Here is a 19,309-nt window from a genome sequence, read left to right on the forward strand (position 1 = left end):
TTTCAGATAGTTTTGATTGAAAAAAATGTATTTATAAAATCAGTCTAATTTTCACGCTTCAATGATCACTCTTACGTTTCTTAATATCCACTCAGCATGACATCGTGAGACAGTCCTTTTCTTGACAGATGTCACACATTTGCTGGACAATACCTTCATATGACTTTACCGTAACACGATCTAAAATAGAATGTTTTTTTTAATATATGGATCATGAAATAAAATAACAAAAGAGATTGGATGAGACAAATTAAGATTTCAGTTTCAATTGGATTTTTTACTTCGATTCGTTCGAAGTGATAAAATATCAGCTAAACCTGTAAGAGTATATATTAGAATTTATGTCAGATATTGTTAAACAAACTTTTTCAAAACAGCGCATTGCTCTCTAAAAACCGTGTTATGATTGCATATTTTATCATAGACCTTGTAGAGAGAATATGGATGGAAAATAAAGAACGATTTAAAAATTTCGTTGTTTCACTAATTGAACTGATTTTTTGCATACTACTCAAATGTGTACCGAAAAGTTTCACAAATCAAGAAAAAATATATTTTATTCTTATTGTCAAACAACCTTGTCTCATCGCAATCTGCTGCGGGCCTACCTGTGTCGTAATAATCGGACACGGCGACATAAGCCGGCCGGTGCATTGCCGGTTTGAACCGTCTATATGCGATAACCTTAAAGCAACTATTTCCATATCCCAAGCTGTCATAATACACGACAACCGATGAGGCTCCAAAGCGAACTTCTGCTTTCTGTCAAATAAATTCAATTGAATCAAACAAGTGGGGAAAGTGACCTGACCCTACACCTACCAGAATGTCCCCGTTCGGTGAAAGATCCTGAACGGCTTCTTCATCGACAATGAACCCACTGGGGAAGAATACTTCAACCTGAGCTGTATCGGAAATTTTTTTACCACCACTGGCACCATTCCGGACGCATACTTTCAGGTGTTGCTCGTAATAGGTACTGCTGTTCAGTACGGTTACGTCCAAATGAAAACTACTTCTGGTTTTCTCAATATCCATAGAGTATTGATAGATAACCTGGAACACACTACTGCCAATCCCGTCCACATGCACTTCAAGAGAACGAATGTTTGGGGGCAAGTTCAGCTCCACTTTATGTGGTTTATTTCGATCCATTTCCATCGTGGTGATCATACGCTTATGGTGCCGCAATGAAAGTCGATAATCGTTCCTGTATGGACTTCTTTGGTTTGCCAGTTTGGTCAAAGCTTCGATGCCAACAAAAGCTTGAGGGGTTGCTGCTGTGTAGTTTTGTTGTTTCAACCATCGCATGATGGAAGATGCTTGCAAAAGCTTTCCATGTTCGATGAAAGACAGAAGAGCATATCCCGTGGTTTCGATACTAACCGGAGGACGGTCCCAGTAGTGAGACTTATTCTGTTTATCGAACACAGAGCTATGGTACAGTTTATCGAAGAAAGCGTTATTTGTTGGATGATTCCCGAGCGTCAGAGCGTAAGTGACCAAAGCTATTTCGTAGATATCGCTGATAGAGTCTAGCTTTTTGGCGAGGTAATGCATCATTTTCTGCACCGTAGTTTTGTGTTCTGCGATTGCAGCTTCATTTTCCAGAAACGTAATCAATACAAACGCAGTAAGGGCCAACTTGGTTGACAGTATATCGCCGTGCATTTCCGGATTGGTAATCTCGCCGAATTCGATTGAACGACCGTTGGATTTTTGGGCACTCGCCAGCCATCGGAAAGCAGCTGCCAGTATTCCCTTATCGACTACGATGTACTTGTCGGCTTTCATGAACCATTTCGCTACGAATGCCGTTAGTAAAGTGCTTCCTATAAGATCAGACGAACCAGCGTTACTGAAGGAACCGTCTGTATGTTTGAAATTTAACTGTTTCTGGTAACCGCTTTTCAGATAGCTTACTGCTTTTTTAACCACGTCTTCTTCCAGTGCCCCAGTTTCAGAATGGTAATCCAATACGGCGGTATTGTATGCAAAAATTAAAATGTTCTGCTCTCCGGGTCCAGATGGAGCACGAATCAGAGCGTCCATATTGGGAAGAGATTGTCCCAATACATCACCTGTTAAAAAAAATTAGAAACTTATTGTTGAAAACATTGTTTATGACCGATCCGAATGAAGTACCGTGAAGCATAAACTTGATGTTAGCAGACCCGTCGTCTATGTTACGCGGTATGTCAATATCGATCTCATAGTCAAGCGTTCCATGACGGGGAAGTTCAATGAATCTCGTTTCAGTCTTTTCGAACATGCGACTTTCTGGAACCACTCGCAGCGGATATTCGGTCTCGTCTGAAGTGATAATATTATTTGCCTCCATTTTCAAAGTGATTTCGCCCAAGACTTTCGGTTTGACCATAAACATAACGGTCTTTTTGCTGGTCATTGGCACTGCTACTACTTTGGTTTTCTGCATATCTGAAACGGAAATTGATTTTCAATTGTTGTCGTTACATAGCCTCGAAATACTACCTAGAACTTACCGTTGATTGAACCCTTTTCAATGATTTCGAACTCATTGTTTTTGCTCGTCAGCGTAACATCGGTAACCAAAGTATCGTTCATGAAGTTGTACACCGTTACGTGTATTGGGGTTTCCATATTACGTTTGATAGAGTATGGCAAATCAGCCATCATGTAGAAAGGTTTCCGTACTTTGGCGCTCTGAGGTTGACTCATGAACCCTAGGCCCATCGTAGGGCTGAGTGCGAATCCATTTACAAGCCACGAAGTTATTAAATCCGGCAGCTTATCCATCGACTTTAGAGACATCATATCGCCTGGCATGGTGAAATTTTTCCACATACACGACTCGTGGAACCGTGTCCTATTGTACGTTGTCGAATCAATCACTGGAGTCTGCAGCTTCAGGAATCCTTTGGGTGTCTCATCTGCCATGTCTTGGAACGGAGATAATTAAGCTTTGCGTGATGGGATCGGTGGAATTTATACTTACTAACTTTCACGTCAACTGATGTGCTGATGAAAAAGTCCATTCCCTAGGAAAAGATAATTTTCATTCTAGTAGGTTTAACAAAAGATCGAATTCTAGGGCAGTCTAAAACAAACATTTTTTCTGCCTTTTCATTATTAAAGCAAAAATTTTATTGCATCATTTTGCTCACGTGTCTCGTTTACTACAGTCATAAACTTACTATAAATGAGATCGAATTTTGCTCGAATGCGGTGAATACCAGCATGACAAAGGTATTGGTACTTTTCTTTATGTTTCGTCAGTGCAGAGCAGTTTAAATATAACTTCTTACTGCTATGCTATTTGCAAAACACTTATTAATTGGCACCGAAGTGGGTCTTTGCTGACGTGCCGAACGAAAACATTATTTTCGGCTATTACTGACCGATTTCAGGTATGATTATTTAGGGGTTAACCTAAGTTTATGCTTAGGGCACATAACCGTTTTTACTTTTCTATACAATTAGTCTAAGACTCGTCAGTACAGAGCAGTTCAAATTGAACTGCTTAAGGCAAACTTAAACAGTTTAACTTTACGTCTGCTTAGCTGTTCAGTTGTAGTTTCGCTAAATATGCGTACTCCGTGCTTCTCTAATGCGAATCGTACAACGGAGTGCTCACCGACAAGTACACTTCGATTAAAATATTTGGAGTACAAATTAATTCGGTCTATTTTTTCGGGGTCAAAAACGCATTTATTTCAACATAAAAAGAATTGAATGATCAAAGTATCATGCATCGCTAGTTACTACTTTTTCCTACCTCTCAGGCAATTTTCGAATTCCATCTCGAAAAAATGAAATGAGGTGATCCAAGTTTGAAGTCAATTTCCGATTTCTGCGGAAAAAGTAAACTGATGGCCTGCCAGATCGTGCAGTATCCGTCGGAACAACCAGTAATCAGATGAAGCATTGCCAGGAGAATACGGCAGGTACGGCTAAAGGTACCACTTGAGTGTTTCCAAATATTTTTTCACTACTTTTTCGACATGGGGCCGAGCGTTGTCATGCAGGAGAACAACTGCAACTAGCAAACCATAGTACACAACACATAATAAAATATTAATTTTTCGACCCAACTGCCTTGCTTTTGAATCATTCCCATGGATTTCAATCGTACAGAAACTGCGTATTGAGTCTTCCAATGATTCTTCAAGCTACTCTTGCGCTTGACTCGGAGCTTCATCGAGTAATCCCTCCAAGCGTTTGTCTTCGAATTTGTTTGTTGTCCAGAGCGTCGCCTGTCTTCAACGCTGAAATCTGAATCCATTCTTAAAACGTCGAAACAATTCCCTGCATGATTAATGAGTTGGAGCATTATCACTATAAACTTCCACAAGCATTCGATGCGCTTCAGCTGCACTTTTCTTAAAACTGAAACAGAAAACTGAAACTTCCCGCAAACGCTGCTTAGTTTACATAAAATTGCTCATAATAAACACAGTGAAAAACAAGGTTTCTTGAAAACAACTCGAAGCAATATAAACTGAATATTAAAAACAGATGTCTAACCTCTTGAAACTATCAGCTGTTACTGTTTTATATTCACAAGCCGACCCGTCGAACTTGCAATTATTAGTTCGAATTTATGATTTCGGAGAGCAAAATTGTCAAACGACTAAGTGATTAACGCTTCTTCTCAATATTTTTCTAATTAACCTACAATCAACAGAACTCGACACACATTGACCTTAGCCCAAAAAAGAAACATCACCAAAAATTAATGCGAAATACTTGTCAACCATCCTTTCAGTCAAGCACTCAACAGAGACATAATAGAAGTTTTCTCTTCAAGATGTGATTCTTGCTTCCGGTAATCGATAAAAAAGCGGCTTAACCAGTATTTTGTATTGATAAAGTTTATACAATGTTGAAGTGTTTCTCCACTAGAGTTTTTCATTCGGTAAAGTAGGATATATTTACAATTTGTATTTAGCCCAGGTAACCAAAACTTTGTAAAAAAATATTTGGGTTAAGCATACATAGCATTCTGAACAGTCCGTTTTTTAGAAATCACCCATACTTGAATGCTCACCCGACGCAACAGAACAAACTTTGGAGCAGTTCCTTGTTCAGTTTTTAAGCGTCGAGAAAGCTTTCGCTAAACTTGTTCGGTACGTTCAAGTTGCCAAAAAGTGCCACACGTAATTTGGAGCTCTAGTAAAGTGGATATTTTTAGGTACTAAGGAACTTTTGGTGGCTTGGAGAGACGACGCTCACATTTTAAGTAGGTATTGATTTTACCAATTTGAAAGAAACCTAGCTTTGAGTAGACCGGGCAAACGAGGCGGTTACAGGGTTGTATGCAAGACGCCGCCGCTTCCGACGGCGGGTCGGCGGCCAACTCAGCTGGCTTCGGTTATGTGGCTGCGCCCTTTTCGGTGACATGACCCTTTCGGCGAAATGACTCTTTCGGAGAAATGACTTTCAGCGAAATGGAATTCGGCGAAACGACTTTCGGCAAAATGACTCGCTCCCATTTTAGTCGTACACCTGGGAGGAAAATCTATAGAATAATGATTCAGTTAACACAAATGTTGTTGTAAACTTATTTCCATCACTTTAAGTCGACAGTTTTTTCAATTTACATAAAAAATAATTAGGGCAACGGCTCCCTATTTCATCTCAGCTCCTATTTCCATCTCATCCCTTCACCTCATAACTTTGAACATGAATAATATTTTACAACCTACCGGAAGCAAACTGTGAAATGTTTTAAAATGATTTGAAAAGCTATTGTCACACTTCCCTATTGAAAGAAATGGTTTTAAATTCTTCGGTGATCGTTTTTTTCATATAAAATAAACTCACTTTTCAATTTAGGACACACTTTCGTCTCAAGATTTACAGTTCGTCATGTTTCTGAATATCTACTAATCGATTCGTCTCAAAACATGATCACTATTTCGCACAATTACACTACCATTGAATGCTGGATGACTTCATAATTAATTATGTTCACTTGCCACTTGTTTAGTTAACGATTAAAAACTTCAAAATTTACCCGACAAGCAATAAAAGTCTTAAAAAATATGAGATGAAAGTTTTTCACTTCGTTCACTTGATTGCGCTTTGTTTTCATCTCATTTGGTTTCGCAAAGTTGCCAAGTTATCTCATAATGTTACAAAACAAAAATTGATTATCTTCTTCAAATTATCATCAAAAAGTATGTTTTTGGTATCCGTGAGATTAGTTTAATTATATTATTGATATTAATATTTCAATAAAACTGTTTATGCTTCGAATATTACCAGAAAGAACGTGTTAAATACTAATGAAATAACCATTGTGGCAAATCTAGTAGCACTGGTTTCATTCCGCTATACGCCAACATAACGCTGTGAAGTGTGTGTGTGTTTCATCGGCTGTGCACAGAGATGCCAGATCTTTTCATAGAAAATATGTATTACGTTGCATAGAAAGTCTATATCTGCTCTATCTGTTTTCACTAATAAAATGATGTTAAAAGATAGTTCTTTAGATCTCCGTAAGTCATTGCCCCATTAATTAAATAATTCAACTGGTAAATTTTTTACCAATAATGATAATGTGAAAAAATTGTATCGTTTGAGTTGTATATCTGGCAGCGGTAAGGCAGTCGGTCACCAGAATGCCTGCAAGCCATATTTTTCCAGCTGGCAGCGTTTAGTCAGCCATCTGGCAGCCATGCGAATGCGGGTGAGAGTGTAATAGTGGAATATTTTGTTTTGATTGCTGTCGCCATTGCTAATTTATAGGATGAATAAAAGATCAACGATAGGATGGATAAAAATCCATTGAGATGAAATTAGGAGCAGAGTAGTGAAAACATCATTAGTGTTTTTAGCTGTTTTATAAATATTAGTTGAATTTTCAAGAAATGTGAATCAATTTTCAACGTGGAGCAAGGCGAATGAAGCAGTAATATGAAATAGTTACAGTGATTTTAGTGGCTAAATCGGGGTTTGAAGGCGACGTCCTTACAAATGAGATGAAATAGGAAGCCCTTACCCTATATTATTTTTGTGAAACTCACTTAGTTGCTAGAAATATGCTGTACTCGTAAAGAAGTCCAATTTTTCGTAAAACCCAATCAATTGTTCCTTACACTTTCCATGTTCGGGATACTTACTCTACTCTCTCATCCTCAAAATAACCTTATAATCTATTTTGATTTAACTTTCTTTTTGTCAATGAACTTACTTCAGATCTCTTCCATGATTACCCTGACTTGTGTAGAAAGTATCTGTGCTTTTCATAAAATATCGCTTCCCTCCTTTGGTACATGTGCCAAACTTGATGGCGATTCGTTTAGTTGTGTCGTAGTTATGATGAGACTTAAATACACTCGCGTTCAAAGGCATTTTAGATTTTTGAATTTCCCGGCTAAATGGAACCAGATCCTTTGAAATTATTTAAAGAAAATTCCGTTGCATTCAAATTAACGACAGCAATACTATCTACTACGACCTTGAAATTCTTGCCACTTTCTTGTTTTACAAAAAATGGGAGATGAAAATTTATTTTCAAAAACCCCTCCTTCTAGTCTAAATGTCGATTATCTTCAAATTATATAAATTTCGTCATTGACCCTCCCTCAATGTTAAGGGCACATGCTACACACTTTCCCCTATGAAAATGATCCAATGATCATCTCTGAAAAGCAAGAGGTATATGTGACAAATTTGATAGCAATCCGTTCAGTAGTTCCGGAATTATGCCGTTACAAACATTACAACCCTTTTTAGAGGGACGTACTACATCCACCCCACACGAATACCCTTATAATCATATCTAAGTTGCGCTAGAAGTATCTATGGTATCGATTTTCACCAAATAAATAAATTTTTTCATGACCCCTGTTAAGGATACTTGCTACGATCCCTATAAAAATACTCTTCATACTATCTCTGAAGAGTAAAAAGCATATATGCCAAGTGTGATAGCAATCCGTTCAGTAGTTTCGAAGTAATACCGTTACATTCCCCTTATGAAGGCACTTGCTACATCCACTTCCCATATATATCATATTGATGATATGGAAAATGTTTGCATGGTCTTCAAAAATTATCGATTCTTGTCAAATTTTATGAATTTTTTCATGACCCCTTCTTGTTAATGACCTTGCTACGCTTCCTCCTCCCATAAAAATCTCTGAAGGGCAAGAAGTGCATGTGCCAAATTTGATAGCAATCCGATCAGTGATTTCGGAGTTATGCCATTACAAACATTACACCCCCCTTTTTAAAGGCACTTGCTACATCGACACCCGAGGCCTATAGCTGTTAAGTAAGGTAAGGTAAGGTAAGTACATCCACCATATAGTATGCAAAATGTTTCTATGGTCTTCAAAATGTATCGATTCGTGTCAAGTTATATGAATTTTTCCGTTACAACCCCCCTCCCCTTGATTATGACACTTGCTACGCTCCCTCCCTTATAAAAATACTTCTTAAACCATCTCTGAAATGCAGGAAGTACTTGTGTTAAATTTGGTGGTAATCCGTTCAGTAGTTTCGAAGTTATGGCGTTACAAATATACAAACTTACATACATTTTTATATATATAGATAACAGCCAGAGCCATCTTTTGAAAACGGACCGTACTTGTTTGTACTCCCAATATCTGCGTTTACCTCAGAGAATTTTAGAGCTCTGCTCTAGCACTTTGGTGTGATCCATTGCTAGAGGTGAAAGAAAATAAACACGTACTCTTACGATGCTTGTACACATTATATAATATAATTAAAAGAGAAGAGCTCTCGTTAATGTTGTCAGTGCAAGGGGAGGAATTACACTTGCTCTTCGTCACATAGAGAAGATGGACCTTTCTGCCTTATTGTATATGTTCGAATCTAGAATTGTTTATTTCAAATAAAGAGATGGCTTTCTGGTCAATTTGTATCTCGTCAAAAAATTTAGTTTTCGTTAAAGGTCAACGTTTCGAAGGTTCATCTTCATCTTCATCTTCAGGGCAAAACGACTACAAATATTTTTCATCAAGTATGGTGTAACATTTATAATGGTTGGTCATGTACACTTTGGACAGAGATGCCAGATCTACACATTTGTCTGCTAATCTGCAGATTTTATATATAGTTCTGAAGACATTGTTTGTTGACTACTGGTGAACTACTCGTTGAGGGAGTGAACACGATGTATCGTATAAGTGCGGTGCAAATTTGAGTATTTCGCGAGAAAGGAAGGATTTTTATCCGTACTTTGGCATCTCCACGTTTTCATGCAGTGAGGTTTTCACTTGCAGTCCAGTGAAATGAAAGTCCATTGGACTATAAACGAAAATTAACTGGCAATATAATCTAAATTGCTGTGCCTTCAATCGGTGTCATCTCAAGTGAGGTGGCGCCACAGTGAAGAAGAAGTGTTTGTTGCAGACTTTTGAAAACCGAGTTTGCCGCAGACTTTCGTCAAAATTTACAGACTTTTGAAATTGTCGCGACGTCTTCTTTTGCGCGCCAAGTCCGTTTTGTGCATCGTACTTTGTAGAGAAATTGAAGCCTGCAGACATATTTCGGATTCATAGACTTTTACAATCGTCTGAATATATTTGAAATTTTTACCTGGCATCTCTGACTTTGGGATCGGCTGCCAAGTCTAGTGAGGAAGAAAGACAAATTCCGCATTGGAATAAATTCTTGATTTTGCTTTTAATGATATTGGGTGAAGATAGAGCTTATGAATCTTAGACAGTTAAGTTTTTTTTTTAATTTGTTAAATAAGTTGATTGATTTTGAATTTGTGTTCGGTAGCTGGCTATACAAAATAAGAAAGAATACTACATTTCACTCCGATTGCCTCTAGTTGGCAATCAACCCTGCCATGCACATACATTTTAGGAAGCCGAGCAACAAATTTTTAAATATGAAAAAGTTTGGATTTCACAAAACTTTACATAGTAGGAATTTGTTTTGGATGAATTCCCTAGGAAAATGAAAGTTGTCAACGTCATTTTCCTGAGTTGCCGCCATGCAATAGCTTGTTTGTAACACTCTCAACTACAATTTGAAATTCGTAACGTAAAAATGTACATTTTTGCACAAAACCGTTAGTGGTAACCAAAACACTTGTATGAGTACTACTCGGAAGATGAATCGCTTAAATTGTTGACTTCAGACATCTTAGAGTAGATATTACTTACCTCTAGCATCTCGAGAACGCCTTTTCTGGTGAACTCGTTTCCCTCAGTTCCCATGAGCAATGCGTTTTGATCAATTGCTCCCAACGCCACATATGAGTCATTTGCAGCTTGCACATTTACACTGATGTTTTGACTTGGACGGTACTCTTCTTGGTCGAGTTGAAGTTTGAACTGAAATATGCCGTAATTGTAGACTGGTCAAACAAACAATCTGTCAAAAACCTACGTCGTTGTTGAAGACCTCGAAGTCCAGATCAAGCTCGTCGAAGATCAGAGAATTATGACTGATGTAGTAGACTAATACCGTAGCTTTGGGTATCATCCGAGGTGTTAAATCCAGTCGAAATTCAGAGCTTGATTTATTCTGCACTTGCATCGTACCGGAAGTTATCATAGTTTTGCGTGATCCCACCGCGTAGGAAAATTGGTCCATATTTTCCGAACAATTAACGTCAAAAGTTACCTCATTGTTGGGACGGATTCTAGCGAGAAGGCAAAACATTAAAACAGAGTGTTACAGAGTAGGACAAATCGTCCAGGTTAGTAGAATTTACCTAGATCCAGGACGTAGTGACATTCGGATAGATTGTTTATTTTTTGAGTCAATGCTGTCACCGATTCCAATGATCCCATAATCAACTGAGTCATACTTAACCTGTTTAAATTCAATGGAGAATTATTGAAGGTGTCTTGTTCGCTTAAGCATAAACTTTTCGGACTACACTTCCGTCTACATACCTTAATCTCTAGACGCGTTGCATAGAGAGGCGGTCGCAGGATAAGAGATGCAATTCCGTATTTATCAAACTTTTCATCAAAGCGTTCCACAAAATCAGATTCATCCAATAGAGTTTTGCCTTTATATCGAACCGTTACTTCAGCATAGTCTGCATCTTTCACCGCTTTTCCGTAGTGATCTTTTAAAGATATTTCCACCGGAAAAGGAACACTCGGCATGAAATGCGGCATGACCTTCATCAATGAAATTTTGTACGGAAATTTAAATACTGGAATTATTTGCTCGTGGTCCACCGACTGATCTGAAGTTGATGAGATATTACACGATGGCACATTCTCACACAACCAAACTTGTACTCACTTGTTGCCATCTCAATTAAATGAACCTTAACCAGAACATCCTTAAATCCATTCATGATGTGGTCCGGTTTCAGCTCTTCCTTGAGATGAAAGTCTACAGTGGCTAATCCAGACGAATTCAGCGTTTTCGATTGATCCGGTCTTCGGTTTCCTTTGTCTAAATATAAATCCACACGAGTCATGCCTCCAACATGCATCCCAAAAGTATCCACCGCTTCCACAGCTACTCGAATCAAACGTTTAGGGATTAGCAAAATCATAGGAGCGTAGACTTTAATGAAAACCTTCGGTAGGACATATTCTTGCACTTTGATCTTCTTTTCCACTATCTGGAATAATAAAAGACTGAAGAGCTGAATATTCAAAACGTTCCAAACTTACATCATCCGTAGTCACAACAGTCATGGTCCAGTTTCCCAATACTGGTACGGCTGGTAACTGAACAGAAGAATCAAACACTCCGTTTTGTAGTTTTGCATAAGGCCACAGCCTAATCGAATTCCCGGCAGCATCGTTCAGTTTTACTCGTACAGTTTCCATGCTGGTGACGGGCTTCGTATCGATGTCCATCACCAAAACTCGAAAACGCAGCACATCACCTGGTTTGTATACCGGTTTATCAGTTTGCATTAGAACATAAGTCGGCTTGGGATCATATACCAAATCGACAGTGTCTTTAAATTTGAAATCACTCTCCAAACTCTTCATCGATAATTTGTATACACCCCATGGAATATCTCCCACCTGTAGGAAAATACCAGTTGTTTTGCTGTTAACGATAATCTGCAATAGAAACTCAGTACCGGAATATTGTCATAAAATACAAATACCTGTAAAGTTGTAGTGTTATCCGTTTTACTATTCATCATTATCTCAAAATTTTCTTTCAACACCGATCGATCGCCGCTGGATCCCTCCAGTAAAACTTCCAATCGTACGGCATGAGGAAGCGAGTTACTGAAAACTATCGCGTATGATTGATTCACTCGAATTATTTTGGGTCCAATGATTGACAAGCTGAAGATCGAAACATACATTTAATTTCAGTAAGAGCTCCGTTGAACCATCACCATTACCACCACCAGAGGTTATCTCGGTTCACCACCACCACCGGTTGATGGATTTCTCAGTAACTTTCGATTTTGTCGCAATCACATCAGTCGTAATTAGGACCTAACAAAGAACAGTGAAAACCTTTTTATTCTTCATCTTGATCCAACATTTTGATGCCCTTTGAAAAAAACGAGATTTGTCAAGACCTTCAAAATAGGCTTCCGCCTCTGCAATGATCTCAGTATTCGACGAAAATTTCTGTCCCTGGTGGAAACTTTTCAGACTTTGAAATATATAATAGTCGCTGGGAGCCGGGTCTGGAGAATACGGAGGAATAGTGATATATTGTCAAGAAATTTGGTATTGGACCATCAAGAGCAGAGGTTCCCAAACTTTTTTGGTCGAATGCCCATTTTAAATATATTATTCGTTCTACTGTCCACCAAGTAGAAAAAAAAATTATTAAAATTCTGCGACCATCAACATTTTTGCAATTAACTCGAGATTTAATTATAAAATGGATGGAAATGATACAAAAAATCTTTTTCCGCTAGTTTTATTAGGATAATTAGTCGATATGAATAGTTGTTAGTTAGCTCTGTAGTTTAAATAAGGATAATTAAAGATTTCGTTATATACCATTTGGACAAATTATATCTGTTGTTACAAAAGATGAGAAGGTTTTACCTTATGATCAAAAAAGAACCGGAATTTTCATTTTAAAATTCCCGCGCTTGTCCAATCGGTAAACTTTTATTCTCTCAACGTTGGCAACACTTTTATACACATTCTGTCAAATTTTGACGCATATCGTACGATTAGTTTTTGTTTGGCGTCTATACAAAGAAGTTGAAAAATTTTCGTGTGGCGATTTTTATAATGGATGAAAATTTAGAACAACGTGCGTGCATCAAATTTTGTGTTGCAAATGGATTTAAGTGTTCCGAAACGTTGAAAATGTTAGAAAAGGCTTTTGGTGAATCGTGTCTAGGAAAAACACAGGCATACGAGTGATATAAACGCTTCAAAGGTGGTCGTACAAGCTTGGATCATGATGAGATCCCTGGCCGCCCAACAACATCTGTTACTGAAGAAAACATTGAATCGGCGAAGCAAATCGTGTTGCAAAATCGTTCTGTACCGATTAGAGAGATTGCTGTGTTGTTGGGCATCTCTTATGGATCAGCCGAACACATTTTAACTGATGTTTTGGGTTTGAAACGCGTCGCTTCTCGGCTGGTGTCAAAAAAGCTGAATTTCATTCAAAAACAGTGTCGTGTTGATTGTTGGTTGTGTCGCAGGTTTTGGCCAAAAACTCAACCAATATCATCAACCAAGCACCGTACTCTCCAGATATGGCCCCGTGTGACTTTTTCCTCTTCCCCGGACTCAAAGTGCCATTGCGTTGGCGACTCTCAAGTGATGACTTTGAATTTTGACAAAAATTAAGTTTTGGTGATAGAGATGTGCATGACTGTTTTTATTACATTTCTTAGTATTTGGTTCTACGATAATTAGACAAATTCGCAAGTCCTCTCACCCAGTGATCCTGAACTCCTGACAGAGACCTTAAGCTACATTCTGGACCCGGATTCTGCGCCAGAATTCTGTTTTCTGAACTTCTGCAAGAGTTTCCGAAACTAAACTTTTAACTTATTTTCCACTTGGACTATGACCCTAGATTGGATTCTGGATCTGAGTTCTCTAGGATTTCTAGGACATGAACCTAAATTATTGACGGAGATTTTAAACCTAGACAAGGATTTTGAACCAGGACCCTTGATTTGGATATCCAACAAGATTTCTGGATCTGAATACTAAATCTGGACATGGTTTTTGAACCAGAATTCTGATAGAGATTCTGAATCTGAGACAGAGATCTGCACTGGATGAATTTGGATTCTAGGCCTGAAACAGTTTTCTTGGCTTGGACTCTCGATGAATTTTTTTTTTGTCTAAATCTGAAGCAGGATTCTGGAGCTGGATTCAGGATTCCAAACAAGATTTTAACTAAAAAAATTTGACAGAGATACTGGGAATGCACCAGAATCGTGAACCTTTCTGATTTTGGATTCTGATCTTGAAGCTGTATTCAGAAACATAACTCTGGATTCTGTGCCAAAATTTTGAAACATGACTAAGGACCTGCTTTCTGGATCAGAGTTCTGGACCTGTATTCTGACCTTGGATTCTGATTATGTATTGTGAAACTGATAGCAAATTCTTTATTTCGATTCTGAATCTGGATCTGGATTCTGTACATAGATTCTAAGCCAAGATTCTAGATCAGGATTCCTTACTGCAACTCAGAACCTGGACCTGAATTGAGTAACTTGACCTAACCTCTGAACATGAATTTGTGATCTGAGTGTAGTAAAATCGGAAACTTGATTTTAGACCGAAATTTTTGGTCTGAATCTGAATTCTGAAATTGGGCTCAGATTCCGGACCAAAATTCTTAACTGAGATTTTTTACCGGTACCTGAATTCTGGAAATCTATTTTCAACCTGGGCTTGGGCTTTGGTTCTGGGCCAGAATTCTGACCCCGGATCAGCTCCTGACCGAGTTTTTGAACTTGAAACTAGATCCTGAACCTCTTGACTCTTCACCAGAATTCTGGATTTGAGTTCTGGACCTAGTTTCAGAACATGGACCTGGATTCTTGAGCGAAAATCGGGATCCGAATTCTAGGCCTCCATTTTGGACCTGGGTTATATCTGAACTCCTGACAGGAATACATAGGTTTTCGTGTATTTTTGTCATAAGTTCTAATCCCAAGCCTAGATTCTTGGTCTGAACATGAATCTAAATTTGGAATGGAAATGCTTTTCGCAATGATATGTCCCACATGTCTATATAAACTTGTCTTGAATACATTTTACTCAGGGCCTTTCTCAGCTAATGCCCACTAGTAGGCTGTAGGGACCAGTTTGGGAATCACTGCTCTAGAAGATCAATATACTTTTGCATACGCTTGAACAAATTTTCAATTTTTTCCACTCCTCATGAAGTACCCCCAAAACATGGTTTTTGAGTGCTTCAACAGCTTCTTCAGGAGTATAGCCTCATTCAATTTTCTTGCATTTCATTTGAATCCAACTTCCGGTTCCGGAATTACAAGGAAATATGTGAAAATTTATTACAAAATTATTATTATTTATTACGCACTAAATTTTCTAGGAAATTTCTTAACCGATTTTTACAAACTAAGAAGTATATAAAAGGTTTTGAAATTTTTTAAAAAGTCCCCGAAAAGTTGATCCAGATCCGACTTCAGGTTCCGGTATTACAGTGCGATTAGTGAAATTTTTAAATTTCATGAGTATTTTCCCACAAGCGATAGTGTAACGACTTACTGCTAAATTCAACTAGCTGGCAGATCTTGTTAGTTAGTGAGTATATAAAACTTCTTTGGGATTACTAGTCCCCGGTTTCCGCTTCCGAAAGAACCGATAATAGTAAATAAAATCCCAAAAAAACGGAGCTCACTTCGAATTCTCAGCAACGGTTAAGCCGATTTTTAACAAAATCTTAGCATTACATTCCTTTTGTGGAATGTGTCCTTTCTGTTTCAACAGACTTAGCAGCCGATTCTTAGCGTACAGACTCATTGCATGGCTAGTACTACGATCCTACTGACACTATGAATCCATCCAGGTCACGGCCGATTTTCACGAATCATGATTCAAATTGAAGCTCTCATTGTCTTTAAATATACTGTGCAATTTCATCCTGATCCGACTTTCGGTTTCGTAATTATAGGGCGATGAGTGTCAAAACATTCAAATCGTCATTCAAAACGACGATGCAAAACTAGTACGCGACGGTACGTGCGGCTTTGCTCCGTTCGCAGCGTGCTTTGTTCAATTTTTGTATAGCGTGCAGGGTTGCCACTTTAAAAGTTTTATTTTTCCGGTGAAAAAATGCAAATTTCTAATTCTTTTAGTCATTTCCTACTTGTTGGTGTTATTACAAGATCATGATAGCGATGTTTTTCTACAAAAGTATACTTATTGCCTATCTCATATAAAGGGTGATTTTTTAAGAGCTTGAGAACTTTTTTAAACAATAAAACGCATAAAATTTGCAAAATCTCATCGGTTCTTTATTTTAAACGTTAGATTGGTACATGACATTTACTTTTTGAAGATAATTTCATTTAAATGTTGACCGCGGCTGCGTCTTAGGTGGTCCATTCGGAAAATCCGCTTTTTTATCGACAAATTTTGTTCAGCGATGAGGCTCATTTCTGGTTGAATGGCTACGTAAATAAGCAAAATTGCCGCATTTGGAGTGAAGAGCAACCAGAAGCCGTTCAAGAACTGCCCATGCATCCCGAAAAATGCACTGTTTGGTGTGGTTTGTACGCTGGTGGAATCATTGGACCGTATTTTTTCAAAGATGCTGTTGGACGCAACGTTACAGTGAATGGCGATCGCTATCGTTCGATGCTAACAAACTTTTTGTTGCCAAAAATGGAAGAACTGAACTTGGTTGACATGTGGTTTCAACAAGATGGCGCTACATGCCACACAGCTCGCGATTCTATGGCCATTTTGAGGGAAAACTTCGGAGAACAATTCATCTCAAGAAATGGACCGGTAAGTTGGCCACCAAGATCATGCGATTTGACGCCTTTAGACTATTTTTTGTGGGGCTACGTCAAGTCTAAAGTCTACAGAAATAAGCCAGTAACTATTCCAGCTTTGGAAGACAACATTTCCGAAGAAATTCGGGCTATTCCGGCCGAAATGCTCGAAAAAGTTGCCCAAAATTGGACTTTCCGAATGGACCACCTAAGACGCAGCCGCGGTCAACATTTAAATGAAATTATCTTCAAAAAGTAAATGTCATGTACCAATCTAACGTTTAAAATAAAGAACCGATGAGATTTTGCAAATTTTATGCGTTTTATTGTTTAAAAAAGTTCTCAAGCTCTTAAAAAATCACCCTTTAGAAAGTTTATGCAATCTCTTAAAAAATTGACTAGTAAAAATTGGCCCAGAGGACTAAGTGTTTCATATCATTCGACACAGTTCACCAAGCTGAGCAATGTATGTGTCTGTTCGTGTATGTGTGTGAGTATGTGTCAAATAATGTCACTCATAAAATAAAAAATCTTACAGTCCCATAGATTGCTATTGAATTTCACACCGTCATTTAGAGCGACGATGCAAAAAAGGTTAAAACTCTTCTAGATTTGGCTTAAAACTGATTCAATTTGTAGGCTATATCAGTTACTTACTAAACGAACCGACTTCGGCTATACTGGCCTTAGAAATTCCGGAGATAGTGGTCAAAAAGTTTAAAATGAGACTTACTCAATTTTCTCATAGATGATTTGTTCGATTTCCACAAACAGGCTCAAATAGAAGTTTAATTTCATCCGAATTCGATTTGCGGTTCCAGAACTATAGGGTAAGGTGCGTTCAATCATTTAATGCAACGATGCAAAATAAAGAAAAAATCTTATTAACTTGACATAACTGTTTACAAATTGAAAAGGTTATGTTAGTTTATACCAACATAAAGTTTCTTATTTTATACAAGATAAAAAAAGATTTCTACACAGAATCTTCTAGTGATATTTTTTGAAAATATTGGTAATATGAAAAAGGCATCATTACGCCACTAGTTGGATTAAAAAAGGTTTTTTCTTAAGCGACTGTCAAATTATGTGGGATCCAACGAGAACAAATTTTTTTTCACGACTAAATGCTCATACAAAATAACATATAAGCTTCTCACACTAATACCCAAGGTTGCCTACATTGCACGGTACGTCACATGGCGATTTTTTTTAACATTCTTGAATACTTAAAAAAGAAGAGGGCCTTATGGCTAGCAGAGGCGCTTTATAATAATTTCTCCAACAAGAAACAGTCTACCTGTAACTCTGCTAAATGTGCGCAATTAGACAACAATCTGAGTTCAGTATACACTTAGGGAGTTAGGGTTCCAATTTTTAACGCTTTCCACCTTGTGATTCCGAAACTGAAGCAGGAATATTGAAATTCATCAGTGATAAACAAATTGAAGAAAAATACTGCTAACAGACAAACGCCAAAATTGCGAGGAAAAATTTAGTAACCGAATATTCGTCAATTTTATCCTCGGAATAAGATTTCTAGCGTCAGACACAAAACAATAATTTTCCTGTACATTGACTCAAACCCGCGGCACCTATAAAAGAGTTGAACGAGTGGTCGTCCTTCCGTTAAAAACGTGGATTATCTATATTTCACTTCTTCCGCACTCTTTTCGTTTACTGTAAAGTGCTTAAGTTGAGTTGAAATGCTATCGATTCCAAAGTACCATACTACAGGTATTAGAAAGAGACGTGATGATATCGCAATGCCACCCAACTTGTATTTATAAATTCTAGAACAAGAATTGGTTGGAATTGTTCATCGTGGTGAAATAATTATGTTTCTACTCACTGTTAGATAAACTATTATAAGCATTGTTGGCTCACAAAAAACTTCTTCAAATTTTTCGTTATTGCTTTCCCCTTTTGGCAAATTTTATGTTAACGGATAGCTCCATCAAAAGGGTATCGTACACTGCCGTCTGATCAACATAAGTTACACCGTATCTTCGTCACATCAGGAAGCAAATATTGACAAAATTACTTGTTATGGTTTCGCATCGTATTATGCAATCAAGATTTATAACGAAATTCATAATTCAGTCGTAAATACAGAATACTGAATGTTCAACCCGTTAAGCGAGAACCTCAAAACCTATGACTGTCAATGTTACAAGTTGGAATTTTTTCACGTCACTAACAACTGTACAGCTTTGCATTAGTACTTCTATATACTGTTTGTGAAAATTGATCTTTTCTGGATCACGTAGTCTTTATTTCATTCTTAACACCCATCACAACACATCTCACATCGTCATGTTTTGCAACTATTAATAATGTGATTTTGTCTTCATTCCGATATTCTGAATTCGGATCATTTCAAGCTTAATTATACTAAACTCAACCAGCACCTTTAAAATCACAATTATTTTTCAA

General features: G+C 37.7%; 1 protein-coding gene across 1 annotated transcript in view; it reads right to left on the reverse strand.

Moving 5' to 3' along the window:
- LOC131434313 (thioester-containing protein 1 allele S3-like) overlaps positions 1 to 19,309 on the reverse strand; it is a 39,715-nt gene continuing 20,406 nt past the window's right edge. Inside the window, exons 4-16 of the mRNA XM_058600979.1 lie at positions 12,062 to 12,248; positions 11,613 to 11,975; positions 11,233 to 11,560; positions 10,872 to 11,173; positions 10,688 to 10,788; positions 10,360 to 10,615; positions 10,134 to 10,304; positions 2,978 to 3,020; positions 2,505 to 2,921; positions 2,146 to 2,439; positions 823 to 2,081; positions 609 to 762; positions 1 to 180 (exon numbers count right to left, since the gene is read on the reverse strand). Of these exons, the coding sequence (XP_058456962.1) occupies positions 92 to 180; positions 609 to 762; positions 823 to 2,081; positions 2,146 to 2,439; positions 2,505 to 2,921; positions 2,978 to 3,020; positions 10,134 to 10,304; positions 10,360 to 10,615; positions 10,688 to 10,788; positions 10,872 to 11,173; positions 11,233 to 11,560; positions 11,613 to 11,975; positions 12,062 to 12,248 (3,964 nt within the window). The 3' untranslated portion in view covers positions 1 to 91. The remainder of the gene's footprint in view (positions 181 to 608; positions 763 to 822; positions 2,082 to 2,145; positions 2,440 to 2,504; positions 2,922 to 2,977; positions 3,021 to 10,133; positions 10,305 to 10,359; positions 10,616 to 10,687; positions 10,789 to 10,871; positions 11,174 to 11,232; positions 11,561 to 11,612; positions 11,976 to 12,061; positions 12,249 to 19,309) is intronic.

Source organism: Malaya genurostris, chromosome 3 (genome assembly GCF_030247185.1).
Source record: "Malaya genurostris strain Urasoe2022 chromosome 3, Malgen_1.1, whole genome shotgun sequence".
In the NCBI taxonomy this organism is placed as follows: domain Eukaryota; kingdom Metazoa; phylum Arthropoda; class Insecta; order Diptera; family Culicidae; genus Malaya; species Malaya genurostris.